This window comes from Mesitornis unicolor, unplaced genomic scaffold (assembly GCF_000695765.1).
Source record: "Mesitornis unicolor isolate BGI_N332 unplaced genomic scaffold, ASM69576v1 scaffold7898, whole genome shotgun sequence".
NCBI classification, from domain to species: Eukaryota; Metazoa; Chordata; class Aves; order Mesitornithiformes; family Mesitornithidae; genus Mesitornis; species Mesitornis unicolor.
In genome coordinates, this window is record NW_010201066.1 from 1,405 (window position 1) to 25,926 (window position 24,522).

The following is a 24,522-nucleotide window of genomic DNA, read 5'->3' on the forward strand; positions in this document are numbered from 1 at the left end:
GAACCTGGGGAAAGATGCTGAGGAAATGGTCAGAGCGAGTGGGAAGACTGGGGTGGCAGAAATGGGAGTTGCTTGTACTGTGCGTGGCTGTGGAGTTAAAGGAATATTCAGACTATTTGAATCAAATCAGACACAGATTTTTCCACCCTTTATTCTCTTCTCTTATCAGAAATTATGTGTGGGTTTGAATGCCTTTAGAGCATGTATTTGTACGTGTGCTTGATGTGGCAACAGGTTTTGAAAAATTGTTCTCTTCCATATGGGAGGGTTGGAACCAGGCAAATGTGTGGGAGTGATTTAAGTGGGATGTTGTGGTAGTACAAAAGAAAAATGTTAGTGTGCAGAAATGGTGGAAAGTAGTAAGGGACTGGGGAAAGAGGAAGGGCCCGGCACTTTGCTGAAGGTGTTTTTAGGTAGTTATTAAGTACTCTCTCTGAGAAACCAATGAACATTTTTAAATTTCTTGTTTAAGAGGACAGTATTTCATACACAAATTAATGAGATTGTCCTGAGTGTTTATGGTTCTTAAAACTTGTGTTTCCAAGAGTTGTAAAAGGGGTGGGGAAGATGAAGGAGGTGGTCTTAGAGGGGATGAAAGAACCTGGTATGGAGTTCAAGTTATTTCAGCTAAGTTCTTCAGGTGGTGACTTTGCTGTGCTTCAGCCTGTGAAGATCTATGCATGCCTGTGTAGCTACATAAAGCGACAACTAGGCCTCTGAGAACAGGAGACATGCTGAGAATGTAAGACTTCCTTCATCTTCACTACAGTCTTACAAGTCCCAAACAGTTTTCTAATTGAGGTGTTATTTGTCTTTTCAGTGATTTGTGGTATAACAGAAATTGGTGATAGTAATACTGTTGATCGATCTTCAGTGCCTACGTGAGATTCTCTTACAAACTGTCAGTTCGTTTTGGTATCTTGGCCCTTGGTCTGCTTTGTATGCTCAGAAACAATAACCACCACCCAACACAGTTTATAAAGTTTTGATGTTTGTTTGTATTTGTTTTCTTCATCTAATGCTGTCCCATACTAAATAAACCATGTAGTAACAGCATGCAACTTTCTAGTTAATATTATAGCATTATTATCTAGTTAATATTTGGAAGTACTTAAGTGTTTGTAATAAAAAAAAATGTAGGGACCAATAGAGTACAGTTCACTGCTTTGAGTAAAATACTGTGATCTATTTCAAAGACAAGCTTTGAGCAGGAAAGATGCCTGAGTTCGCTCTGTTACCTTGAGATCTCAGAAAGGCAGTAGGCATGTGGATTTGCTGAGGGTTGCATAACGCCACAGGCACAGCCAACTCTGCTTGAAAAAAGCAGGCGGATAAACAACAGTTGATAGGAAGCATCATTACTATTCAGGAATGGTACAGCACATTTTATTTGCATTTCCAAATATGATGGGTTAGACGACATAGCCCATCTGTGTACAGCAGAGTGCTGTTGTCGTCCTGGTCAGGTTTGTGCAGTACCAACACAAAACGAGTACAAAGTGGCATTTGTAATGCTCACTGGCTTTCTGTACCACTGCTAGTTCGATAGATTTATGACAGTGTTTGGACTGTGACAGTGTCCTGGTGGTGTACATGGAGTGTAGGAGCTGTTGCAGTGGTAATAACAGGAAGTAATGACAACTTCAGTTGTCTGGCAGGGAGGTCTCCAAAAATGGTACTTGAATACCCTTGTGTATATGATCTTAGCTGCATAATTTTGAACTGTTATTCCTGTCAAGTGAATAAGGGTCTCTGGATTTCCTTTCTAGTTGCTGTTATGTGGTATTTGAGCCTTTTGATCTGTTATCTAACAATTCAGTGATGTACAAAAGATACTGCATGGAGAAAACCGAAGAGCTACCTGTCTGGTCCCTCTTTTATAGACGACAGTTCAAGAGAAGCAGAACTGTGCTGTGTTTGGCAGAGTATTTTCTTCCTACAGTTTAAGAACCTAAGTGCTGTTGTGCACAGACAAAAATTTTTATATTATGCAGAGCAAGATATTCAGGTAAATGCAGCTTTGCTGTTTAACTGGAAGTCAAAGACATAATGTATAGATTAATTCATTTGGCTTGGTGTCTTTTAACTGGAAAACCTATTACCAGGCTATTTTATTTTGTGGTTATAGGAAGGTTCAGACTGGGAGGGACATCAGGGATTTATCTAGTCCAAAATTTCCACGTAACCTGCACTGAGAAGTGATCACAGGGAACGTTTTTGACTGTTTTGTGTTGGTGGTCCCTATCACATCCTACAGCAACTCTCTTCCACCCCAGGACAGTATCTGTAAATATCAGTGTTCTTGTTCATCTTTTGGATGTGTTCTAATGAAAAACTTCTACTAATAAGGGCAATGTCCTTGAATAGATGAGCAGTGGAGGCCTATAAGTTTGGGATGTTCTTTCCTTCAGGGTGTTGGTATCTGTTAAGATGTTCTGAGGGGGCAAGTGGTATTCTGTGGCGATTTGGGGTTATCGGCATTCTGAGCAAGATGAAGAGCATTTGGTCTCGTTGTTTGCACTGACATGTGTTGTTTCATTTAATCACTTTATAGATTTGAACCAGTATAGTTACTACTTTTTTTTTTAATCTCCTCTCCAAAGAATTCCCTTTCAGTGTTTTTGAATACTGAAAGTACATTTAACTAATTCAGTGACTGAGGATCCTAGCTTCTTAAATCACATTGCCTTTCTGGAGTACAATTTTCCCCCCCTTTTCTTACTTGTCATTGAAGTCTGTTCTCCTTTGGCTAAAATTAAGTAGGTGTTTGTTATTGTGCACTAGAAAAATAAATGTGTATTTGCTCAAAAGCATTCCTCTGGTTGGGACTGCCTAACTGATCCCCTCTGTATTGTCACTGAGGTATCAGTGAGATGCGTGTTAGACCAGCCCGAAGGTTGCACTGCTTTGGTTACAGTACTTTGAGAACTGTGGGTTAATGACCTCCTCATGTAACTTCACACAGGAGAAAATGCGACCCTATTTTCTTGCCAGAGGTATTCTGTGATCTCCTGGACTAGTCCTTCCATTGTGTTTGAGTCTTTTAACCTTACTTTCTTTTTATATTCTGCGACTGCTGAGGGCTAATACATTTGCAGCACAGTGTGTTCCAAAGCGTACAGAACCTGGCCCTGTCTTCACCCAGCTGTCTGTTCCAAACGAAGACATCCGTTGTGTCCTGTATGTCATTTTGAAATCTTCTCTCAAAAATTAAACTCTAAGAATTGCCTACCAAAACCTAATCAAACCTATCTTGACACTGTTTCTTTCAAAGACCATTTTAAAAATAGGAAAATGAGGGTTGTCTGATATGCTGCCTTGCTGTGAGATTTGGATGTTTGACCTGTATCTTCGCACATCCTGTTCTTTGTTTTTTTTTTCCCCTAGCTATGAGCCTTTTAAGCAGCAATTTTTTATTGTGCCAGAAATCTACTTGTCACAGAATAATATGGCCATTTAATTGACTGTGTGGGACTCCTGTACTAACAAGGTCCTGCTCCCTTAATAGCTACTGTCTATGTATGTTTTATGTGACTGAGGGAGAAAAGTAGTATTTTGTTGACAAAGAACAAAAGCTTTTTGTGTTCTGGTCAGTAAGCAGTATCTGATGGGATGGTCAGGGTGGAAGCCTGTGTTTATTGCTAAGAAATTGCCTCCAAACTCTCATCAAAAGGTAAAATCCATAATCTAAAGCAGTAAATATGTGTTGGATTTAATAACATTTAACATGTGTTTTGGATATCATTGGTATTCGTTTCCCTAGTTTTGGATGGGTTCACTGAATTGATTAAAACTTCTCTTTGCTTTCTTACGGAGTGGAAGGATAGGCGCTATGTGGGAAAAATACAATAATGTCTTCAAATGTCATTAAAAGCATTGTGACTTATGCCTTTCGCTAGTGATCTGCTGTCTGTTTTCTTTATTGTGTTGTGGTGTCCTCAGTGGTTATGACTGGTTTTGTAACTGTTTCACCAGAAAAAGGTTACTACAGTATACCTCTAAAAAAGTTCTTTAATTTCTATCACAAAATCTGTTTGTAAGCCAGCAGATAAGAACTGCAGCAAAATAGATGTGACAAAGTGCCTCTGTGAACGCAAGGTCATATCTTCCAGCAAAACACAGGTGACATATTTGCAGCTAGACATTTTTATTTTTTTAATACAAACCTCTTTTCAACTGCTGTTGGAAAAAAAATCACTTAGCAATAGTACAGCCCATGTTAGAAAAGATAGAAAGTAGGATTGACAGCTACACTGTGATTTACAAAACAAAACCCTGCAATTCCTTGGCCTCCCACATACTGTGACTTAAGAGGATTTTTTTTCTTGTTTACTTTGAGTAAAAATAGGCATGGGAAAGGAGAACTTTCCTGTAAATGGTAAGGAGAATGGTGTAAACTAAATGCAAGCTGTCTTCATCCTGAAATATTTTACCAGGGAAAAAAGTTATATGGTTTATACCAAGAAGTGTTTTGTTGTAGAATCACAGAATGGTTTAGGTTGGAAGGGACCTTAAAGCTCATCCAGTCCACCCCCTGCCATAGGCAGTGACACCTCCCACCAGACCAGGTTGCCCAAAGCCCCATCCAACCTGGCCTTGAACACTGTCAGGGAGGGGGCATGCACAGCTTCCCTGGGCAACCTGTGCCAGTGTCTCACCACCCTCACAGTAAAGCATTTCTTCCTAATATTCAGTCTGAATCTCTCCTCTTCCAGTTTAAAGCCATTCCCCCTCGTTCTATCACTACCTGCCCTTGTGAAAAGTCCCTCCCCAGCTTTCCTGTAGGACCCCTTCAGAAACTGGAAGAGTGCAATAAGATCTCCCCAGACCCTTCTCCAGGCTGAACAGCCCCAACTCTCTCAGTCGGTCCTTGTAGGGGAGGTGCTTCAGCGTCTGATCATCCTTATGGCCCTCCTCTGGACCCACTCCAACAGCTCAGTGTCCTTATACTGGAGACCCCAGAACTGGTCGCAGTACTCCAGGTGGGGTCTTACAAGAGCAAAGTAGAGAGGTGGAATCACCTCCCTTGTCCTGCTGGCCACACGTCTTTTGATGCAGCCCAGGATGTGGTTGGCCTTCTGGGCTGCAAGTGCAAACTGCCGGCTCATGTTGAGTTTTCATTGACTGACACCCCCAAGTCATTCTCCTCAGGACTGCTCTCGAGCCATTCTCCACCCAGCCTGTATTTGTGCTTGGGATTGCCCCTACCCAGGTGCAGGACCTTGCACTTGGCCTTGTTGAACTTCATGAGGTTGGTATGGGCCCACCTCTCCACCCTGTCCAGGTCCCTCTGGATGGATCCCTTCCTTCCAGGGTGTCACTGCACCACCCAGCTTGGTGTCATCTGCAAACTTTCTGAGGGTGCACTCAATCCCACTGTCCATGTTGCTGACAAAGATGTTGAACAGTACCAGTCCCAGCACCGATCCCTGGGGGACACCACTCGTCGCTGGTCTTCATTTGGACATTGAGCCGTTAACCGCAACTCTCTGAGTGTGACCATCCAGCCAATTCCTTATCCAGTGAGTGGTCCATCCATCAAATCCACATTTCTCCAGTTCCATGACCAGTATGTTATGTGGGACAGTGTTGAACGCTTTGCACAAGTCCAGGTAGATGATGTCAGTTGCTCCTCCCTTATCCACCAAAGCTCTAACTCCATCATGAAAGGTCACCACATTGGTGAGGCAGGATTTGCCCTTGGTGAAGCCGTGTTGGTTACCACCAGTCATCGCATCCTCATTCCCCCTGTGCCTTAGGAGACTCTTCAGGAGGATCTGCTCCATGATCTTGCCAGGCACAGAGGTGAGACTGACTGGCCGATAGTTTTCTGGGTCTTCCTTTTTCTGCTTTTTGAAAATGGAGTTATGTTTCCTCTTTTCCAGTCATCGGGAACTTCACCAGACTGCCACAACCTTTCAAATATGGATAACGGTTTGACAACTTCATCTGCCGGTTCTCTCAGGACCCATGGATGGATGTCATCGGGTCCCATGGGCTTGTGCACCTTCAGGTTCTTTAGATGGTCTCGAGCCTGATCTTCGCTTTCAGTGGGTGGATCTTCCTTCTTCCAGTCCCTACCTTTGCCTTCTGTGTCTTGCACAGTGCGGCTAGAGCCCTTGCCAGTGAAGACTGAGGCACAGAAGTCATTGAGCACCTCAGCTTTCTCCGTGTCCCTTGTGACCAGTTCTCCATCTTCCTTCCGGAGAGGGCTCACTTCTTCCCTAGCCTTCCTTTTCTCATTGATATACCTATAGAAAAACCTTCTTGTTCCCCTTTATGGCCCTGGATAGATTTAATTTCACCTGTGCCCTAGCTTTCCTAACCTGATTCCTGGCTGTTTGGGCAACGTCTTTATAATCATCCCAGTTAACCTGTTCTCGCTTCCACTCCCTATAGATTTTCCTTTTGCGCTCAAGTAAGTCCAGGATCTCCTTGTTCATCCACACAGGCCTTCTGGCATTCTTGCCTGCCTTCCTCCTTCTTGGGATGCACTGCTCCTGGACTCGAAGGAGATGGTCCTTGAATATCAACCAGCTCTCTTGGGTCCCTTTTCCCTCCAAGTCTTTGTCCCATGACACCTTGCTTAGCTTATCCCTGAAGAGACTAAGTCTGCTCTCCTGAACTGGAGAGCTTGCTGTGTGACCTCTTCGATGACCTGAGGATCTTGAATTCCACTATTCCGTGGTCACTGCAGCCAAGGCTGCCCTTGAGCTTCATGTTGCTCACCAGCCCCTCCTTGTTGGTGAGGACAAGGTCCAGCATGGCACCCCTTCTCATGGGTTCCTCTACCACTTGGAGGAGGAAGTTGTCATCTATTGCATTTGAGGAACCTCTTCGATCGTTGGTGCCCTGTTGTGTTGTCCTTCCAGCAGATGTCAGGGTGATTGAAATCCTCCATGAGGACCAGGGCTTGTGAAATTGAAGCTGCTGCAATCTGTTTATAGAGGGCCTTGTCCACTTGGTCTTCCTGATCAGGTGGCCTGTAGCACACCCACCCTATGTTTTCTCCTTCCCTTTACCACCGACCCATAATCTCTCTGTAAGCTCTTCACTCTGCTCCAGGTGAAGCTCCATGGACTCCAGCTGGTCCTTAATGTAGAGAGCAACACGCCTGCCCTTCTCCCCTGCCTGTCTTTCCTGAAGAGTTTATAGCCCTCTATTCCTATACTCCAGTCATGAGAGCCATCCCACCACATCTCAGTGATGCCAATGGCATCATAGCCCTGGAGGTATGCATACATCTGTAACTCTTCCTGCTTATTTCCCATGCTCCCTGCGTTAGTGTACAGGCATTGAAGTTGCTCCCCCACTGAAGCCAGCTTACTGGCTGGGATTCCTTTGCCCTGCATATATGTTGTTACAACATTATATGTTGTTACATTTTGTTATTCTTTTACTATCCTCTTTGCACATTTTTGTGCTAGTTTTATGGATGACTGTGCTAGTTTTTGCAGCTATTTGCATATCTGGAAAAAGAATGGCAAAATAGAAAGGAAGCTTAAGATCTAGGAAGCTTTAAAGATAAACTAGTTTGTAGACATGTCTCAAAGCAGGACATTAAACTGATACTTGGATCATAAATCACGTTTGGAATTAAAGTGATATTTGATGAATGGAGTAGACTGACAACTGTAATGTGAAGTTTTACAGAGCAGGCTTTATCAAAGCATGTTAAAAGGAAGAGCTAGACAGTTCTTGCTATGAACTAAATTCTCTTCCTATTAAATTCATTGAGCTACAACTGTCAGAGCAATTGTCAGTATAATTTTGGCACACATTTTGAAAAAGCCTTAATCTAGGGGAGGTTTTGGGGGAAGAATTTTTTTAAAAGTTTGGTTTTTTCATACTGAAGGAATATGTGAATTAGACTTGCAGGGCCGGAGCTGATTGGCTTAAGTAGCTGTCGCCTACCAGAACCAGTCGAAAGATTGAAAATGGCAGTTTTCAATATTCATGTGGGAGAGTGGTCATATGAGTAGTCCAGAACAGCAGCCCTTCATGCTTCTGTAAAATAGTTTTATAAATGACTCTTCAGAGAGTAGGTAAATAGCATTTCATTTTAAGGTAGTAGTGCTCATAGGAATGCATGGTTCTTCTGTACTTGTCCATTCATGGACTTGGCAAATGTAGTTTTTGTATATGGTGAAGTTCCTAGCTACAAAATTGGAACTGTTTTCTAATTTTAAGTGAAAATGAAGTTCATAACCTGTCACAGATTTATATGCCTTATTTAATATTGAAAATCAATGAAAAATATTTCTGCTATAAAATGACTTATATGAATCCACAGACTGTGCAGAAAGGATACAATTTTTTATTTTTTTTTAGATACTATAGTTGTTCAAGGTATGTGAGGGATTTTTGTGTTGACTATTTCATTTACTGTACTGGTTCTGTATTTCTTAGTGTGACTGATTATTGCAGAATTGTAGCACTTTCCATACTCAAGGTACTTTATATATTTTGAGCAGCGTTCTTAAAAGTGGCTATTGATTTTTGAGATCTCAATTCTTACTTTATGAAATACAAAACCCTGTAGTTGCCTCCTGATGGGTGTCCAAAGTCACCTTTCAGCATTGAAAACCTTGCCTACTCTCTCATTGCAGGTGTCTGAAAGGGAGATGATACTGCAGATAAGGATAATTAATTGCTGGATGAAATCGTGGCAAAAGACCAAACATTTTGGGCCATAGATACTGTCAAGCCTCAACTTAACTTGGATCTCTTGAACATTATCATAACACATTGTTATTTTCTTTTATTTTTTAAGGAAAACATTTAGAAAGTACTGAATGGTCTTGCAAAGTAGTTTGGGAGCAACTAGCTATTTCTTTGAGATTGAGACTTGCGAAGAATCTGGATGTTAGCTAAATGACTATGTTAGAGTTGAATACGCATTTATTGTAACGTCTATTTCTGTCAAAAAGCATCTGAGCAAAAGTATCACTAGATTTGTTCGTTATTGATAGTTTTCATCATCTGCGTGTCTGAGTGTGAAAGGGAGCATCCTAAAATAAAGCAGCGAATGAGGAGTTTATTATGGGCATTTGGTTAATTAAATACATTGAATGCAAAGGGTAAGAATTCTAATGATCCTGTAGAAAAAATGAGAAGCTTGGGATTTTGTTGAAATCAATCCCAGAAGAGTAGCTGTTTGAAAGCGTTAGGTTTGGTTTATCATATGAAGTAAAAGTGGATTATGCTTTATAAATACCAGGAGTTGGATTGTAGGGGAGTATAAGAAAGACAGTTCCTCAATTGGTAGAAAGTTGAGGTATTTTAAAATTAAGAAGCATACCTAAATCTCTGTTGAAATTCTTTGCTACTGACAGAAATCGGACCTGTCATAGCAGCCATTGAGAGTGCTGTGTTAGAAAGCCTAACTTGCCTGCTCAGCTCGCTTCTCCTTTCTAATTGCATTGATGTTACAAGACCAGTATGTTTGGCATCAGTCACCTGAATAGAGAAACTGGCACAGGGAAGTGTATTAGAAGTGAACCAGGCCACTTAGGCTTTTTGCAGGTAAAGAAGGAGAAGATAGATGGCTTTTAAAATTTTAAGCAGTGATTTTTCCAAGTTACTTTTGTAGGCACATTGACAAAATAAGGTAAAATAAGAACTTGACCTGTATGTAACCAGGACTTGTTCTGAGCACTAGTGTGGCTTTTCTAAATGTAGCACTAGGCTTTGTTTTTGACTTTGTGAAAGAAAGGATTACTGCTTTGTGTCTCAGGCTTTGTTTCCTAGAGTTTTCGTTTTCACAAAATAACGTAGTCTGGTTATAGGTCTTTTAGGAGGTTACAGCATGGTTTGTTAGCAGATACTTTGAAGAACTGTAGAGGTAGTAAGCAGGAATAGGAAGTTGCATGAGTACTTAATGACTTTTATTACTGTTTTATTTCTTTGCTGCAGTGATATTTAAGAGAGGAGGAACAAATTGCATGGTGCTATGTAAACCTCAGGGTGTTTCAGCTGATTTACTGCTTTAGTTGTTAGAGCAGTGTTTAAAATTGCTGTGAGAGGCTGTTTCTTCCTTCATGCTAACCTCTCTTACGACAAATTCAGTTTGACTACTGCCTAGTTACATGACTGAGGGAATCACTGGCTGACTGTTTTGAGTAGTAATTTACACAGACTTCTGAAAATGTGCATAGAGTGTGAACTGATTCTCTTATCTGACAAAGAGAAAAGTATTCATGTCTATTCAGGAAAAAATCCCAAGCAAGAAAATCCATTTCCTCAAAACAGCTTTCATCAAAATGTATCTTGGCAGCAGTGTAACACTGGGCTTTTGGGTGACTTGCCAGGAACCATGGTGCTCTGTTTCTGCAGCCACGGTCAGTCAGTCACCTCCCTAGGAAAAAGGCTTCCTGAGACCTAGTTGTTTTCTATTTATTAGTTGGGTTTTTTTAAACTAGTACGTGGTATACAAAGGGCTTCAGGGAGAACTACTGCTTCCCTTAGCAGTGTTCAGTGTGGTTTTTGAAGTGAGGAAGAGACTCTAATTGAGATTTACTTCTTCCAAACCCCTTTCACTGAAAACTGATCACATAGCAGAAGTTCTTTTAGCAAATAACACTTGTTTGGGTTTTTTTTTTCCTGTAAAAACTGTGAATAATGAATAAGAAACACTGGAGCTCAAGTTGAACTATACTTAGCTTTATGCAAATTGTAAGCAAAAATTGCATGTCAGATGATTTGTGTTTGTCAGTTCATGTATTGCAGAGCTTGGAACAGCAATTGATTTGTTGTGTGCTGTTGTGTCCTTTCTTGTGTCACTAATCCTAGTGGAAAGATCTGCGGATTTCTGCTGTCTCAGTGCTGTAGAGCATGTGGGGAGGGCATATGTGCATGCTGCCATAGGTTAAGCTTTTTAATGGTGGTATTTAAGAAATAGGAGTCTGCTGCAGTAGATAGTGTATATGGTATCAACAAGTTGCCGGAGAAAGCTTTTTTCCTATTTTTTTATTTGTTTATTTGTTGAGAGGGCAGACTCTTCCTTTGCACAGGATTTTTTCGTAGTGCTTCTCCTTCGCTTACTCTGCCTGTTTCTCCAGCTGCTTAATTCGTTGCTCATGCTTATAATGCTTCCTCAGCCGCAACATACAACTCTTCCTCCACGCTGTACCCTTTTGCTCTACCGCTGTGCTGTTGGCATGACCATGCAATTGTTGAAAATAAAAAACCTAAAAATAACTTGAAAAAAAAACCAACTGACTGGGAAAATGGTGAGGTTTCCGTTGGATCAGTTTTCTAGTCCACTTTACTGTATGGCTGCATGGGCAGTTTTCCTGGCACAAGAATGGGGGTGGAGACAAAGTGTAGGAAGGGGTTATTTGGAGGAGAGGTGGCTGCTGAAGCCTGTTTCTTTCATGAAAGAAATACCATAACATCACGGTCAAAAGATCATCCTCAGTTGCCCAGGATATGTTTTCTGTACTGTTTTAAAGGAGCGTTTATTACACAGAGGATCTTTGTCTGACTTTCAGAACACTCACAAAAGCACTGCTGAAGAGATTTAGTAAAAATTACTTCACCTTTGGTTAGAGTCATTACACATTTATAAAAAAGGAAAATTTTGAATCACTTTCTATCTTCCCCCCCCCCCCAATAAAGTTACTTTGGTTTATAGTTTATAAGTCAGCTTGACTCCAACGTGTCTGTGTTGAATGTCAATGGCATTTATTTAGAATGTTTAAAAAGAAAAGTTAAGTTTATCTGGGTGCAGAATTTCTCTGGGGAGGTCTGTATTGAAGATTAAATATAAGAGCTGTATTTCAGGGGTAGATAATGCCTGGTTTATGTTGATAAATCAGCTGAATGGCTGAACTTTAGCCAATAAATCTAGATGTAATTTGCAGCATGAAAGGGGAAGAAAAATCAAACAGATGTGTTTAGGTTTTTGGGGTTTTTTTTAGTCTCTTAATCTTATGGTTAAATTTTATTTTATTTACAGTTGATTCATGTAATAATGCCTGATTAACAAGCCTTAAATACCACATTTTGTAATAAACTCAGCTTTATTTGTTATGAAGTCAGTCATCTTGCAGTTAGGTAGAAATCATTTCACAAGACAACTGCAGGAAAAGTAACTTTTGTTGAAAAATATTGGTGACAACTGACTTTTTCTGCAAGACTCCATTTATTTTAAGGATTCTCTGCTCATGCTATTTAGCTGCAGAAATCCTTTGACAAGGGCATGTTACCCTAGTTTTGCAGCTGAGTTTGATAAAGATATTAGAGAAAGAACTGTCTAATAAGTGAAATTAGGAGACAGTGTGCTTTCTGCATCTGTTTGCTGGCTTTCATATAGGCACTGTGCAAAATCACTGTGCTGGGCAGAAATTTGGGTTATGAATCAGTTTTGTTTCAGGAGCAGGTTCTGTGACCAGCCACGTAGTTACAGAGCAGTTTAAGTCTTGAACAGTTAAATTCAACGTCTGTGCAGAATTTTCCTTGAAGAGATGTATTATTAACATTTATCCGGAAGATCTACTTGGTTGCAGTCTCACCAGCTAATCATGTTATGACAGGTTTGTTAGGTAATTGCAAATGATCTTTCATAGTTACAGAAATGAAATGTAGGAAACTCGGGTTCAGTTCCCAGCTCAGACACTTATGTCCTGCTGTGACAACAGTCAAGTCACTGAGGTTGTCAAGGATGTGTGTGACAACTGAAGAGGTGCTAGTCCCCAGCCTGCCTTGCTTTAGCATTACCATTTCCAGAGATCTGATTTCCACAGATCTTCTGCTCTTCCTCTGTGATAAATTTCAGCAAAGCAGAGTTAAATACATGTATATATATGTACACACACACACGTGCACACACACGCGCACACACGTACACACACACACATATACACACACACGTATACACATATATACACACACATATACACACACACATATTTATGTTTATATATATACATTTTATGTATAATATATATATGTAAATATATATATGTGTGTGTGTGTGTGTGTGTGTATATATATATATATACACACACTGCTATTTTAACTTGTTTTAGATGCATAACTGCAGCTGTAAATTCATATGGCCTGAGATTCTGATTTGTAAAATAGGTTCTTTGCTTTTGATCACTTGAGTCTGCTTCAGCAGAGGTATTCTCTGATAGACGTGCTTGTGCAGTTAGGCTTGAGTTGTATGGAGGTCTTTGCTCTTCATCATAAAGCGTCATTAAACTCATCAACTTTCAGGTGCTCGGTCACCTAAAAGGGGCATATAAATACTTTGGAAAAAAATAAGTGATATCCTGTTCACTCTGAAATTTTTCATTTATCTTGTAGTAAGTGTCAGTGAGTGGCATGGAGATTAGCATTTATCACCATCAGGAGACTGCCAGTCACTTTATTTACTTTTTCTGTTTTTCCCTGCTTTACGTCTGTTTGGTTTAGAGTGGAGTTTTTTCAGGCTGTAGAATATGACTTTCCAAAGTGAGGATGTCTGGCATTTTGTGAGTGCCAGACATTTTCTGAGATATGAGAGCTGTGTACGTAGTCTTTATTAATTAAGCACATCTTTTTTCTTGCTTGCAAAACACTTTTATTGTGGCATCTTCTGGATTGATTTAGAAGTAATGTGTCGCTAGTGTCAGATATCCAAAATGCTTCTGCTACAAACACTGTTGTCTTTTTAATTTCAGTGTCAGCATTTAACAGGTACCATTTTTTCATCTTACTTTTCGTACTTGTATTTCTTTTCTAAAAGTTGTATTTTGTTTCTTCGTCCAGTCCTTTCCCCTATCTACTTTTTGTCTCCCTGCCCACTGTTACTTTGTCTGGAGCATGTGACTGGAGCAGCCTTCCACTGCTTGTTGTCTCAAGTTTATTCTCCTTCAGCTCTCTTTGAAAAATCCCTTCCTTGCTTTCTCCCCTCTTTCTTCTGGACCTCTTTCTTACTGAAGCAGAGTGCTTCTGTAGTAATGATGCCAAATAGAAAAGATTGTATGTTTGAGAGGATTTTTTAATTATTCTTTTACTTTAAAATGACACCATCCTGAATGTGAACATCTCTATTGCCCTGTGTTAGGGAACTTTATCAATTAAAGACAATTCTTGGTTGATTAAACCAGCCATTTTTGATGTAGCTCCTTGTGCTCGCTGTTCATCTCTGTATTGAACTGGTAGAGAAGTATCTCCTGTTGGAGTTCTCATGTTTTCTTTGTCACAAATCAAGGTGTGAGCCCGGTTTCACCAGCAGAGCAATACAACTGCAAAGGTAGTTTCCTCACCTCCAGTAGTGAAATTGGTAATGCCCTTTCTACCTGTTTCATCAGTTGTCCTTTCACTTGGCATCAAAGAACAAGCAGACTGTGTGTGTACAGTGCAGAGCCAGTTCTCAGAGTAGGAGTCTCTGATGTTCATGCTGAAATTCACCATTCCCAGGCAGTCATTGATTCCCTTTTGAACAACGGTTCCAAATGTAATTTCACTGTTTGTTCCATGTCTTGAAGCTTTTTGGTTTTTATTTTAGTAATTTTCTTGGCCTGTTACCTGAATTATTACTGTTTTTCTGTGTTACTTGTCTTTTGCCATCACCAGCCTGTCCAGGTCAGACCATTGGAGCTAGGAAGGGTTCTGGTGAGTCATGTAGCCCCAGGAAAGGCTCAATTGAAGACAGACTTGAATGACCTAGATATAAGCCCTTGTGTTACAGAGACATTGCAACCCTCCCACGTGGCTTATTTTGGGTTTTATTTATTCCTTTCCATAAGAAAGGAGTTTTTGTTTGTTTTTCCAATATCCAAACTAGATTTTCCTAGCTGCAGATTAAGCCTACTTTTGTTCTTCTTTGTCCTTCAGATTATCCCTTTTTACAGTGGCACAGTCTTTTCTATATTCGAAGATGTGCTAGTGTATCCCAAGTTTCCTCTCCTCTAGGCTAAATGACCCTAATTTGTTTGCTCTTTGCTTTTCAGATTGTTCAACCTTGCGTTATATGTCATGTTGTCAGGATCTCTTGCGGCTCATGTTCCGCTCCTCTGGATGCTGTCCAGTTGGTTCACAGTGCTTCAGCTGGGGCTTCCACTCCTCCTCAGCCTCCTTAGCACTGAAGGCCTTTTTCTCAATGGGGTGACATTACTGACTCACATTCAGCCTTTTGATCTTTTCTACAGAACTATACAGGCTTTTATTATCTTGGTGTAGGTGCAGTTAATTATTTGTATCTGATCACTCTATCTCTCCATCCTCTGTGTGTCTGGTTGGTCAAGATGTCATCTGGTGTTATCATCTGCAAATTTAACACCTGCAGTTCCCTTACCCTTGCAGAGGCAGTTGATGGAAATGCTGACCAGTAGACCAGAAACAGGGCTTTGGTTCCAAGGGACCTCACTCACATATTTTTGTTTTGGCAGGAAACGATTGATAAGTATTTCTGAGCATCCCTTTTTTTATTTTTTTATGGGTTTGCTTTCAGTGCTGCTACTGTTCAAGCATGAACTGGTGGCAATGGCAGGAAGTCAAATTTGAGGTTAGACAAAATGTTAGTTCTTGGCGATAGAACTTGTTTGGGAAAATACTGTTGTCTAGTCAGATCCATATGCTTTTGTTTTTAAGCTGGTGAGGATCTTTTCAAAATCCAGTTATCGCAGCATACCAGCATGACTTGTTTTGACCTTTTACTTTTCTCATAATCTGTTTTATTAGGGTTATTATGAACTGTGAGTTTTTGTAATTGATTTATGTTTTTATCTCCATTTCTGTTTCTTCTTTTTTAATTTTCACAGGGCTTCAAGTCTGCATGTTAGCAAACATTCTCTGTTCTTTCTGAGGCTTAGGATTTTTTTGTCTTCACTTTTCTGAATGAGTACAAATATTTAAAATAGAGATTCCCCTCTACCTCTAATATTTGAAAAGTCTGTGGACACAGCAGACTTTAATTTACACATTAATTTCATTTCACATTCAAAAGCTGCTATTTGTCTAAAAAAGACAGCAATTTTACAGATGTACAGTTAATAAAGTAGTCTTTCTTGATCTTCTTTTTGTGTTTTAGGGTTTTGACCCACCACATCAAAGTGATACAAGAACTATTTATATAGCAAATCGTTTTCCCCAGCATGGCCATTACGTTCCTCAGAAGTTTGCAGACAACAGAATTATATCATCCAAGGTAAGGAATCAATTTGTCATGGGAAAACCACTCAGTACCTTACTTGAGAAGTTGTGTAGTGACCGTGCGTCTGTGTTTCACGTTTAATGGTAATGGTAATTTTTAAATAATCAAAAAGAAACAAGCTCTAAACTTATTTGAGGAAAAAAGCCAGGTTGCTTCCTATGTGGTTTTTCTCCTGCTCTCATCCATCTTTCCTCAGAACCTGACAAAGTACAGAACAATTAAGAATGCTGGTCAGAATTTCTGAAGAAAAGTAGGGTTTACAACAGCGTTGCCCATGTCTGGATGCACTACAAGGAACCACTTAAAAGGGAGGATGAAGCTGCTTGTGAGGATTTATAAAATAGCCAATTTGTAAGCTAGTACTCTGCATAAACTAAATTGGCAGTGGACTGCAGTTGCAGATGCCCTCCTAGTGTGACCTTGGACTGGAATCAATAGAACTGATGGTGGGGATGTGTCTTGTTGCTGTAGTGCAGGAGAGAAAGTTACAGCTGCAAGGCTTAATTTATTCTCTGCAACCCAGGATGCAGGCAGCCAAACGACTCCAGCTGCTCCTATCCCAGTTGGGAGGAGAACATTTAAAACTTTGACTGTAAAGGCAATGCAGTTGCTGCCCCTGCTTCTCTGCTAGCTGTACTTAAAAAAAAATAAAATAATCAAATTGGATACGGCAGTTCTGTGTGGGAGTAAGGCAAGACCAGGAGAATGTTTCGGGGAGGGGAGATGGAAAATGAAAGATTTAGGTTAAGTGAGTTTACTGGGAGCGGAACTGAATTTCACTGAAAAATTGTTCAGTGTGTCATAACTGTTCTCTCTCTCTCTCTTTTTTCCCCTCAGTATACAGTATGGAATTTTGTTCCAAAAAACTTATTTGAGCAGTTCAGAAGAGTAGCCAACTTTTATTTTCTGATTATATTTTTGGTTCAGGTAAGTTGAATAATACTTAGAAAATTGCAATTTATGTTGTAAATTCTGCCACTGATGTGTTTTGTGAATTTAACTTCTCTATTTAAATATTCTGTCTATAAAAACAACACATTTCCAGCTTTTCTGGGAAAATAACATAGCTTTAGAAAAAATTACGTCCAAATTTAAGTACTGTCCTTAGGTTTTATCTTTGTGAATGCTGATGTATTTAAGTGTGCAGCTTCGAAGTCCATTGCACTGCCAGCACAGAGACTCAATTGTCTGCCTCAAAATGCAGAGTTAAGTTAGTAATAAATTCCAAGTATGTGTTTTGATTTTTGTGAACATGGGTGGTGTTTGAATAAATCAGGACTTTTACTCTGTGTGTTTTTAAGTGCTTCTTGGACATCAGTGTGCAGAAATGCAGACATTCAAGTTCACTTGTGTCAAATTGCACAGTGTTCTTGCTCCTGAGCTGAGCTTAGATTATTGTACATTCTCATTGTAGGTGGCATCTTGCTGTTGTAAATCTGCACACTATTGTCACACAGTTCTAAGATCCTCAAATTCAATTTGTTCAGTTAAAAGGAGCACAAAAATGTACAGCTAGGATTGACAGTTTGTCAATTTTGAAGACATGAGTTGTTGGTCAAAAACTGTGGCTTTTGTGGCAGAGTATGTTTCTTCTAATAAAGAACGGTCACAAGTGTATTAAAAGGATGTCAGTCTGTAAATTTTCCATGATCTTTGCTCATCCAACTCTGTAATTGTACTTGAATTCTGTTAGGTTATTGCAGTCTTAGTAGATGGGTGATAAGTGAGCAAAAGGTTGTAAGAAGGGACAATAATGTTTGAAAGACCAATGAATATCTAAGACAGAGACAGAATTTTAGAGTGCACAAACTTTTATTTCATTCCAAAATAGAATGCTTTGAGCATGTACAGTCCTCTACAGTGATTAGCCGGTATTTACAGTATGTCTCTGAAAAAGATGGTACCTCGTTTGACAAAAAACAGCAATAGCGAAGAGTTCATAAGATTTCTGTGATTGTGTGAGATGTCAGTAGCAGGGCCAGTTCTGCAGTTTTTAATCCATTCCCTCCTGTGTCCCTTGCTCTTGTTCTTTACATTTAGAAAGAATGAACTTTCTAATAGGCTGAAAATTCCTGTGTTGAGAGTTGCTGAAATCACACAGTTCTAACTTAGTCTAACAGAATGCCTTGCCATCTGGTCTTCATAGTTAAGAATGTGGACTTTGGCATTCATGTTACGATGTTTCATGCTGTTTAATGTACTGTAGCATGAGGAAGATGGAGGCATCCTAGAGATTGAACGTGAATGTTACAGTAACCACATACGATGTTGCGTTTTTAAAGCTTTTATTTCTTTTAATGTAAATTTACCTCTTCAGTTTTGAGTCACATTCCTTTCAGACTCTTAGGCTTCAATAATATCTAAATGTGACGTCCATGATCAAATACAAATCTAGAGGCAGTGTAGTTCCGTTCTTCTCTCAGTTTGTGACTCAGGTGGATGCCATAATTTGTATGGGTCTTGTCTATATGTCTGTCTTGTCTATATGTCTGTATTCCTGGAAACTGAACAGGAGAAAAGCTGCAGTCATTTTTGTTCATTTGTTAGAGTGGGATTCTGTTTTTATTCACATCCCATTTGGAAGTTCATTAATATCTAATAGTTTTTCTTTTTATAAGGCAAAGGTGCCTTTAAATGTTGATCACCATGGTACCTTCTCATGAATCTGATGTGACCAAGATGCTGTGTCTGTCATTACCACCTTATTCCACTGGGGATGACAGAGCTGGGGCGAGTTCTCGTTGTGTGATTTAAACATGTACCACAATCCAGTCCACACTGTTCACTCACGTATGCATGCCAAAATCATGGTGACTGACTGCATTTTGGTCACGTGGTGCTCCACACCGTTTATGTCATGGGTGCGAGTCCAGTTGTGTAGCAGACCAAGGGCCATGGTGTTCTGGTTAAAGAGGCAGAAGGAGCAGCCTGCCTCAAGAGTTCCTCCAGCACAAAACTGGCTCCGTTTTCACATGCGAGCCTCTCTTGAGAAAGGAGAGAGTGTGGATGGCAGAAATATTATGGTTAACTCTATCTAGCTGAAAATCAGATGCTTTTGGCATGGATTTTCTTGGACAACGTGCTGTCAAGCTGAAATTGCAATGCTGCAGTGGAAGAACAGACGATATTGCAGTCTAGGTCTGATTTTTGTTGTGTTCTATAGATTGTCTGCGTTTCAGTGAAAAAAACCCAACCAAACAACTCATACATGTGTTGTAACGTGGCATAATCTGTTTTCTCTATGAGGTTCTTGACTCTTAACAGAGTAAATTTCATGTATGATTTTTTTTTTTCTTTAATGGTTCCCAAAGCAATGCCATAAGTCTCAGGTAAAGTGGATCAAATCAGTGTCCGTGCTTTTGAATAGTTCTTGTGTATATTTTCTTTACAGCACCTGACCATGTTGGTTTTTTCCTGCAGCAGAGAAGAACCACTAACATCCCCCCCACCACGTACAGAATTTTACTGTATACACTGCACTTTTGGCATGCCAGCAATAATAGCACACATTGTAAAAACTGCATGTTAACTTGGGGGAACCAGAAATGAAAGGTCTAAGAAAGAAAGTTCTCTAATGTCTAAACTGTTGGAAATTACTATTTTCAACTTTATTTTCACTTCTGAAGTGGATGTTAATATACTCTACATTGCTGCTAAGCAGCAGATTGTGTAGAGTATTGAAACAGCTCCATGAAATGTAGATTTCCTTCCTGTATATTTTACTTTTGAATTGATCTTTGTAGGAGGAAAACATATCTTCCTTAAATTGGCAAATGTATTACAAATATGATTAAGTCTGTTCTATGCCTCAAAACCTTTGTTTGCATAATTATTAAGACATTATTTAGCTGTCAGGATCTGAGTTTTGCTCAAGAAATACTGCAGAAAATGCAGTAAAAATACTCACAGGTTATAATGAGTTTGGAAAAGAGTTGTCCTGTCGCTTCATTGATTTTTTTGTTTGCTTGTTTTTTTTAAGGTACAATTGTAAATATAAAATTTGGGCTAATTTTCATATTTTCTTCTCTTTTAGCTAATGATAGACACCCCTACCAGTCCTATTACCAGTGGATTGCCATTATTCTTTGTCATAACTGTCACAGCCATAAAACAGGTAAAGGGGAAAAAATCTTGTAGCATGAAATCGTTCTAAGGTAAAGTTACTTAACAAAGTCTGACCAAGATAATGTTTAGATGCTAAAAAGAAATAAACAAGTTTAGTTTGTAGAAAGGATTTTATATTTTATGTTTACTGTTAGATGCTTGCACTTGAAGGTTTTGGTTAGTTGTCAAGTGCTCAGTGACTCACTGCAGTTCCCTTAAATGGACAGTGAATGACTGTCAGACAGCATTTTTGTCTAAACATTACATGTCACTTGTTATAAGACCTTTTCTGAAAGCTACTCACTTATTCCTTTGGCACACCTCGCTGCGTATTAAAACCAATCCTCTCCTACATGACACACTGAGAAGGGAGCTTGGATAGATGAAGCAATGGTGCATTCTGTGTTTGTCAGTAGTTAAAAGGCAAGTTTTGCCTCAAGGAGTATGTTTCATGGCATAAATATATATTAACTGTAATCCTGTACCAGGTAAAAGGTCCAATTTAGAAAGCTTCTGGTTTTGTTTTCTTTGGTTGCATAAAACATTTTGCAGTGCTTTATAGTACTTGAAATAGGAATAATCTTGTAATATAAGGTTTAATATAAATCTTGTTCAAGCACCATATTACATCCTAGAAGACCTAGACCTCCTGGAAGCAGAATGTAAAAAAAGAAATTAAAAATAAAATCTGTTTTCTTTAAACCCTTAAAGATAGAGGAGAAGGAAACAAGTACGTAGATAAAGAGGTGATGTGGATAGAAACTATAATCTCTTCTGCAGGGAGGTAATTTTCAGGAACTGTCCTCTTGAAAGAGTTTGACAGTGCTGTCTGGAGAAAAGTTGCAGACGTAGCAGCTGAAAAGTAAGCAGGAGGCTTATGGAGCTGCAGCTGGAATTTCAATTTGCCTTCTGTATCAGTAAGACCCAAAGCCATGCTTAAATAGGGCAGAAGTAAAAATAGCTGCACAGTGGATAGAATGGTGTTTGGAGCAGAGCGGATCTTAATGCTGGAGTAATATTTGAGTTAACTTTTCATCTTGTTGCTGTGTGGTTTGTATTTATAGAGTGCCCTAATCCTATTCAATTGCAGTTGTTACCATCATTCCCCAAAAAATCGCATGTTCAAGAGCTATAGTCATGGGTAGGCAATGTAAAATATCCATTAAAGCTGTGTGAACTGAAAGAGATTGTACAACCTACTTATAACTATTAGTTGAGAGTTTTTTCTAGAAAGAAATTGGACTTGTGTGAGTCTAAAATAGTCCAAAATAATATATTACCATCTTGTTTTCAGATGTCCAATCTTATATTGGGAAATTTAAATATCTTACCATCAATTACAAAGAATCGAGATTATCTCAATATCTGTACAAGGACTATTGGAACCACCTAAACTGATCTAATGGACTCTCGTGTTTATCCTACCTGCTGCAAAGTAGGCAAACAGTATTCACAAGCTGTTATCTTGGAAAGGCAACACGGTGTGCTATTTCCAGCAGGCTGCCCTTGGACAAGGAAAAAAGATAAATCTTCTGTTGCGATGCAGAGGGGAAAATACTCAGTATGGTCTCCAAACCAGCTCTCATTTCTCTCAAACCAGAAGTAGAATAGGAAGGAGCTTTTAGAGGAAGAAACACCTTTAGAAAGCTGCCGGGTACTCGTTCTGTACAAAGTTACATCAGGATAAATGTTCAACTATAACTTAGTAGTCTTTCAAAAGATGAAGGGGAAAAATAGAAACATTAACTGTATGCAGGTTTGAGAAGCTTAGCAGTGAGTGGAAAAACTGCTCTGCTTCCAGAAGGCCAGTTAATGTGACACCTCCAGCAAACCTCTAAACTCAGCCTTATTTTAATCTCAGCCAAGGAGATAGAACTTTTTCTTCTTAGAAGTGTAATTGCACCTAGGTCAGAAGAAGGACATAGCAGACTGCAAAGTGATGCAACTCTTGCTGTGTCATTTTGTCCTGCCTTGTTAGCCAGAGTGCTTTCCTCCTTACGCCCGTGAAGATGCAGATGCGGTCCTCAGAGGAGTCCAAATACAGAAAACAGAATAAAGAAAAAAAATTAATATTACAGTTTTAAAAAGCACAACTAAAGGTATTTCCTAAGAAACTTCAGCGAACTTAGTCCATTTCAATAAGTTCATAGGTATTTAGTAAACAATCTGATGGGACACAGATGTTTGCATGACTGTCGGGTAAATTAGAAACAACTGCTTTGCAAGTTTTGATTAAATGTGGGTCTAAACTGAGAATGAAGAAACTGGTAAAATAATATGCAGGCCTGTTTTAATTTTGTCCTTTTCGCAAGTACATTGATTCAGTTATTTAAGCAGGATTTAAGAATATAATTTAGTTGGCTGGTTTTTATCTTTAGTTTCTGTTCATGCAGTTAGACATCATTCCCCAGATTCCTGTTGCATCTTTCTTTTTAACAATATTTTTGCATTTTCTGAAAGTGAGGATAAGGAACTCTCTCAAAAATGCCACCATAGGTAAATTAAGGGGGAATTTAAACTGCCCAAAGTAAGTTGGCTCTTAAGAATTCCCTGGTGTGAGGCATTACCCTTGTGTTGTAGGAAATAAGTGTCAGATGGAGAAAGCGCTGAAATCTGTACTTTCTAAAGAAGGTACATTTCAGTTCTTTGCCAAATGCCCATATTGCTCAGCTGTTCAGATTTATGAGACAAATGCCCCAAGGTTACTGATGTTAGTTAAATCCTTGTTTTCTTCTGTCAGTCACCTTTAACAAGGATCTGTAGGTACTGACTCTTGCTGTTTCATACTCATTAAGAAGGACTTTTAAAAGAGTTTTACTTAGGGCTTTTAGGATTCTGATTTCCTGGTATTTGTGTGGCTGCTATTACTACAAACTTCTTAATTATTTGTTTTTAAGCAGTTGGCATATAAAGCTTCCCTCTTTCCTTTTTTTTTTTTTTAATTTAGGTAGTGCAGTTGTGCTGTCCTTACTGGTTTCTGCTAGTAACAGTGGAGGTGCATGAACGCAGAACAGCAAAACTATAATTTCAGTATGCTAAATTAATCATATAACTTTCCTCCAAACTGCATCTGCATTACTACTCTTTGTCTTACAACTTTCATATATAATGTTTGTAGTGCTCTAGGATGAGTTGGGCTTATGCCTGCTGTTTCAGAGGGCCCCCTTCTTCTGTCTGCAGACAGAAATGATTTTAACTCTCTCACATTTTTTTATACCTACAGAAAAGCATTTTCGGAAATGTCTCTGTTATTGCAAATGATCTGTGGGAGGCTTGCCAGGATGTAAGAAACAGTTGAACTTCCTGCATAGACTGATCTATTTCTTGTGCTCCTTCATGGGCCTTTCCAAACAGTACCTAGACTTGGGGATCAGAGACAATGCTATTAGATTAAATAAGCAATGTATTAACAGTTTAGGAAAATAGGAAGGGAATAATATAACTGGAATCTCTCTCATGAATATTTGTACATGCGTGTGGGGAGGATAAAGGGTGCTTAAAGAGGTGCCAAATGTTGAGTAAAGGAGAACTGCTTGGTTTATTCTCGGTTGCTGTAAACCGTTGCATTAGGACTCACAAAGATCTAAAAACCTCTCAGTCATCTTCTCTTGCCCTGCAGAGTTGATGTGTGAACAGCATGTCATACAGAATTAAGGAATCTTAGGATATCATGCATAGGCTATGGCAGCAACTATAAGAAGTGCTATGTGCTATGACATGAGGAAGTCCTTTCAGTCTGTTACTTCTCTTAAAAAAAAAATCCATGAGAGACTGGGAGTGACTGTTCCCACTTTTGTGGTATATTAATCCATATGGATAAAACATTGAATAAGTGCTTGTTCATCTCATCTGCAGAAAATGTCACTGCCTGTTTGTTTCAACAGAATATGGGACCATTAAGTTCCTTCACATCTTTTGCTACTTTATTTGCCTTTACCTATTTGTGTAAAGTCAGTAGAAATTAAGAGGTTTCCCAAGTTCTTGAGTAACAGCTGTAGTAGAAGCTCCAGAGAAGCTGCACAGCCTGAATACAGTTACTGCAAGTAGTTTGAAGCACAGTTGCTTAGAAGATATTTGTTACGATTTATAGATTTCTTGCTTAAAAAACAAATGTGCATGTTTTTTCCACAGGGTTATGAAGACTGGCTACGACATAAAGCAGACAATGAAGTAAACGGTGCTCCAGTTTATGTTGTTCGAAGTGGTGGCCTTGTAAAAACTAGATCTAAAAACATTCGGGTATGTGCCTAAGGACAAATCGAAAATTATGTTTC

The 24,522-nt window shown here is 39.3% G+C and overlaps 1 protein-coding gene across 1 annotated transcript in view; it reads left to right on the forward strand.

Moving 5' to 3' along the window:
* Positions 1 to 24,522, forward strand: part of LOC104544932 (probable phospholipid-transporting ATPase IF) — a gene marked incomplete at its 3' end in the record, with an annotated part of 33,215 nt that overhangs the window by 1,133 nt on the left and 7,560 nt on the right. The window contains exons 3-7 of the mRNA XM_010189938.1: positions 14,943 to 15,019; positions 16,022 to 16,138; positions 16,982 to 17,071; positions 20,178 to 20,258; positions 24,380 to 24,487. Coding sequence (XP_010188240.1) covers positions 14,943 to 15,019; positions 16,022 to 16,138; positions 16,982 to 17,071; positions 20,178 to 20,258; positions 24,380 to 24,487 — 473 coding nt within the window. The remainder of the gene's footprint in view (positions 1 to 14,942; positions 15,020 to 16,021; positions 16,139 to 16,981; positions 17,072 to 20,177; positions 20,259 to 24,379; positions 24,488 to 24,522) is intronic.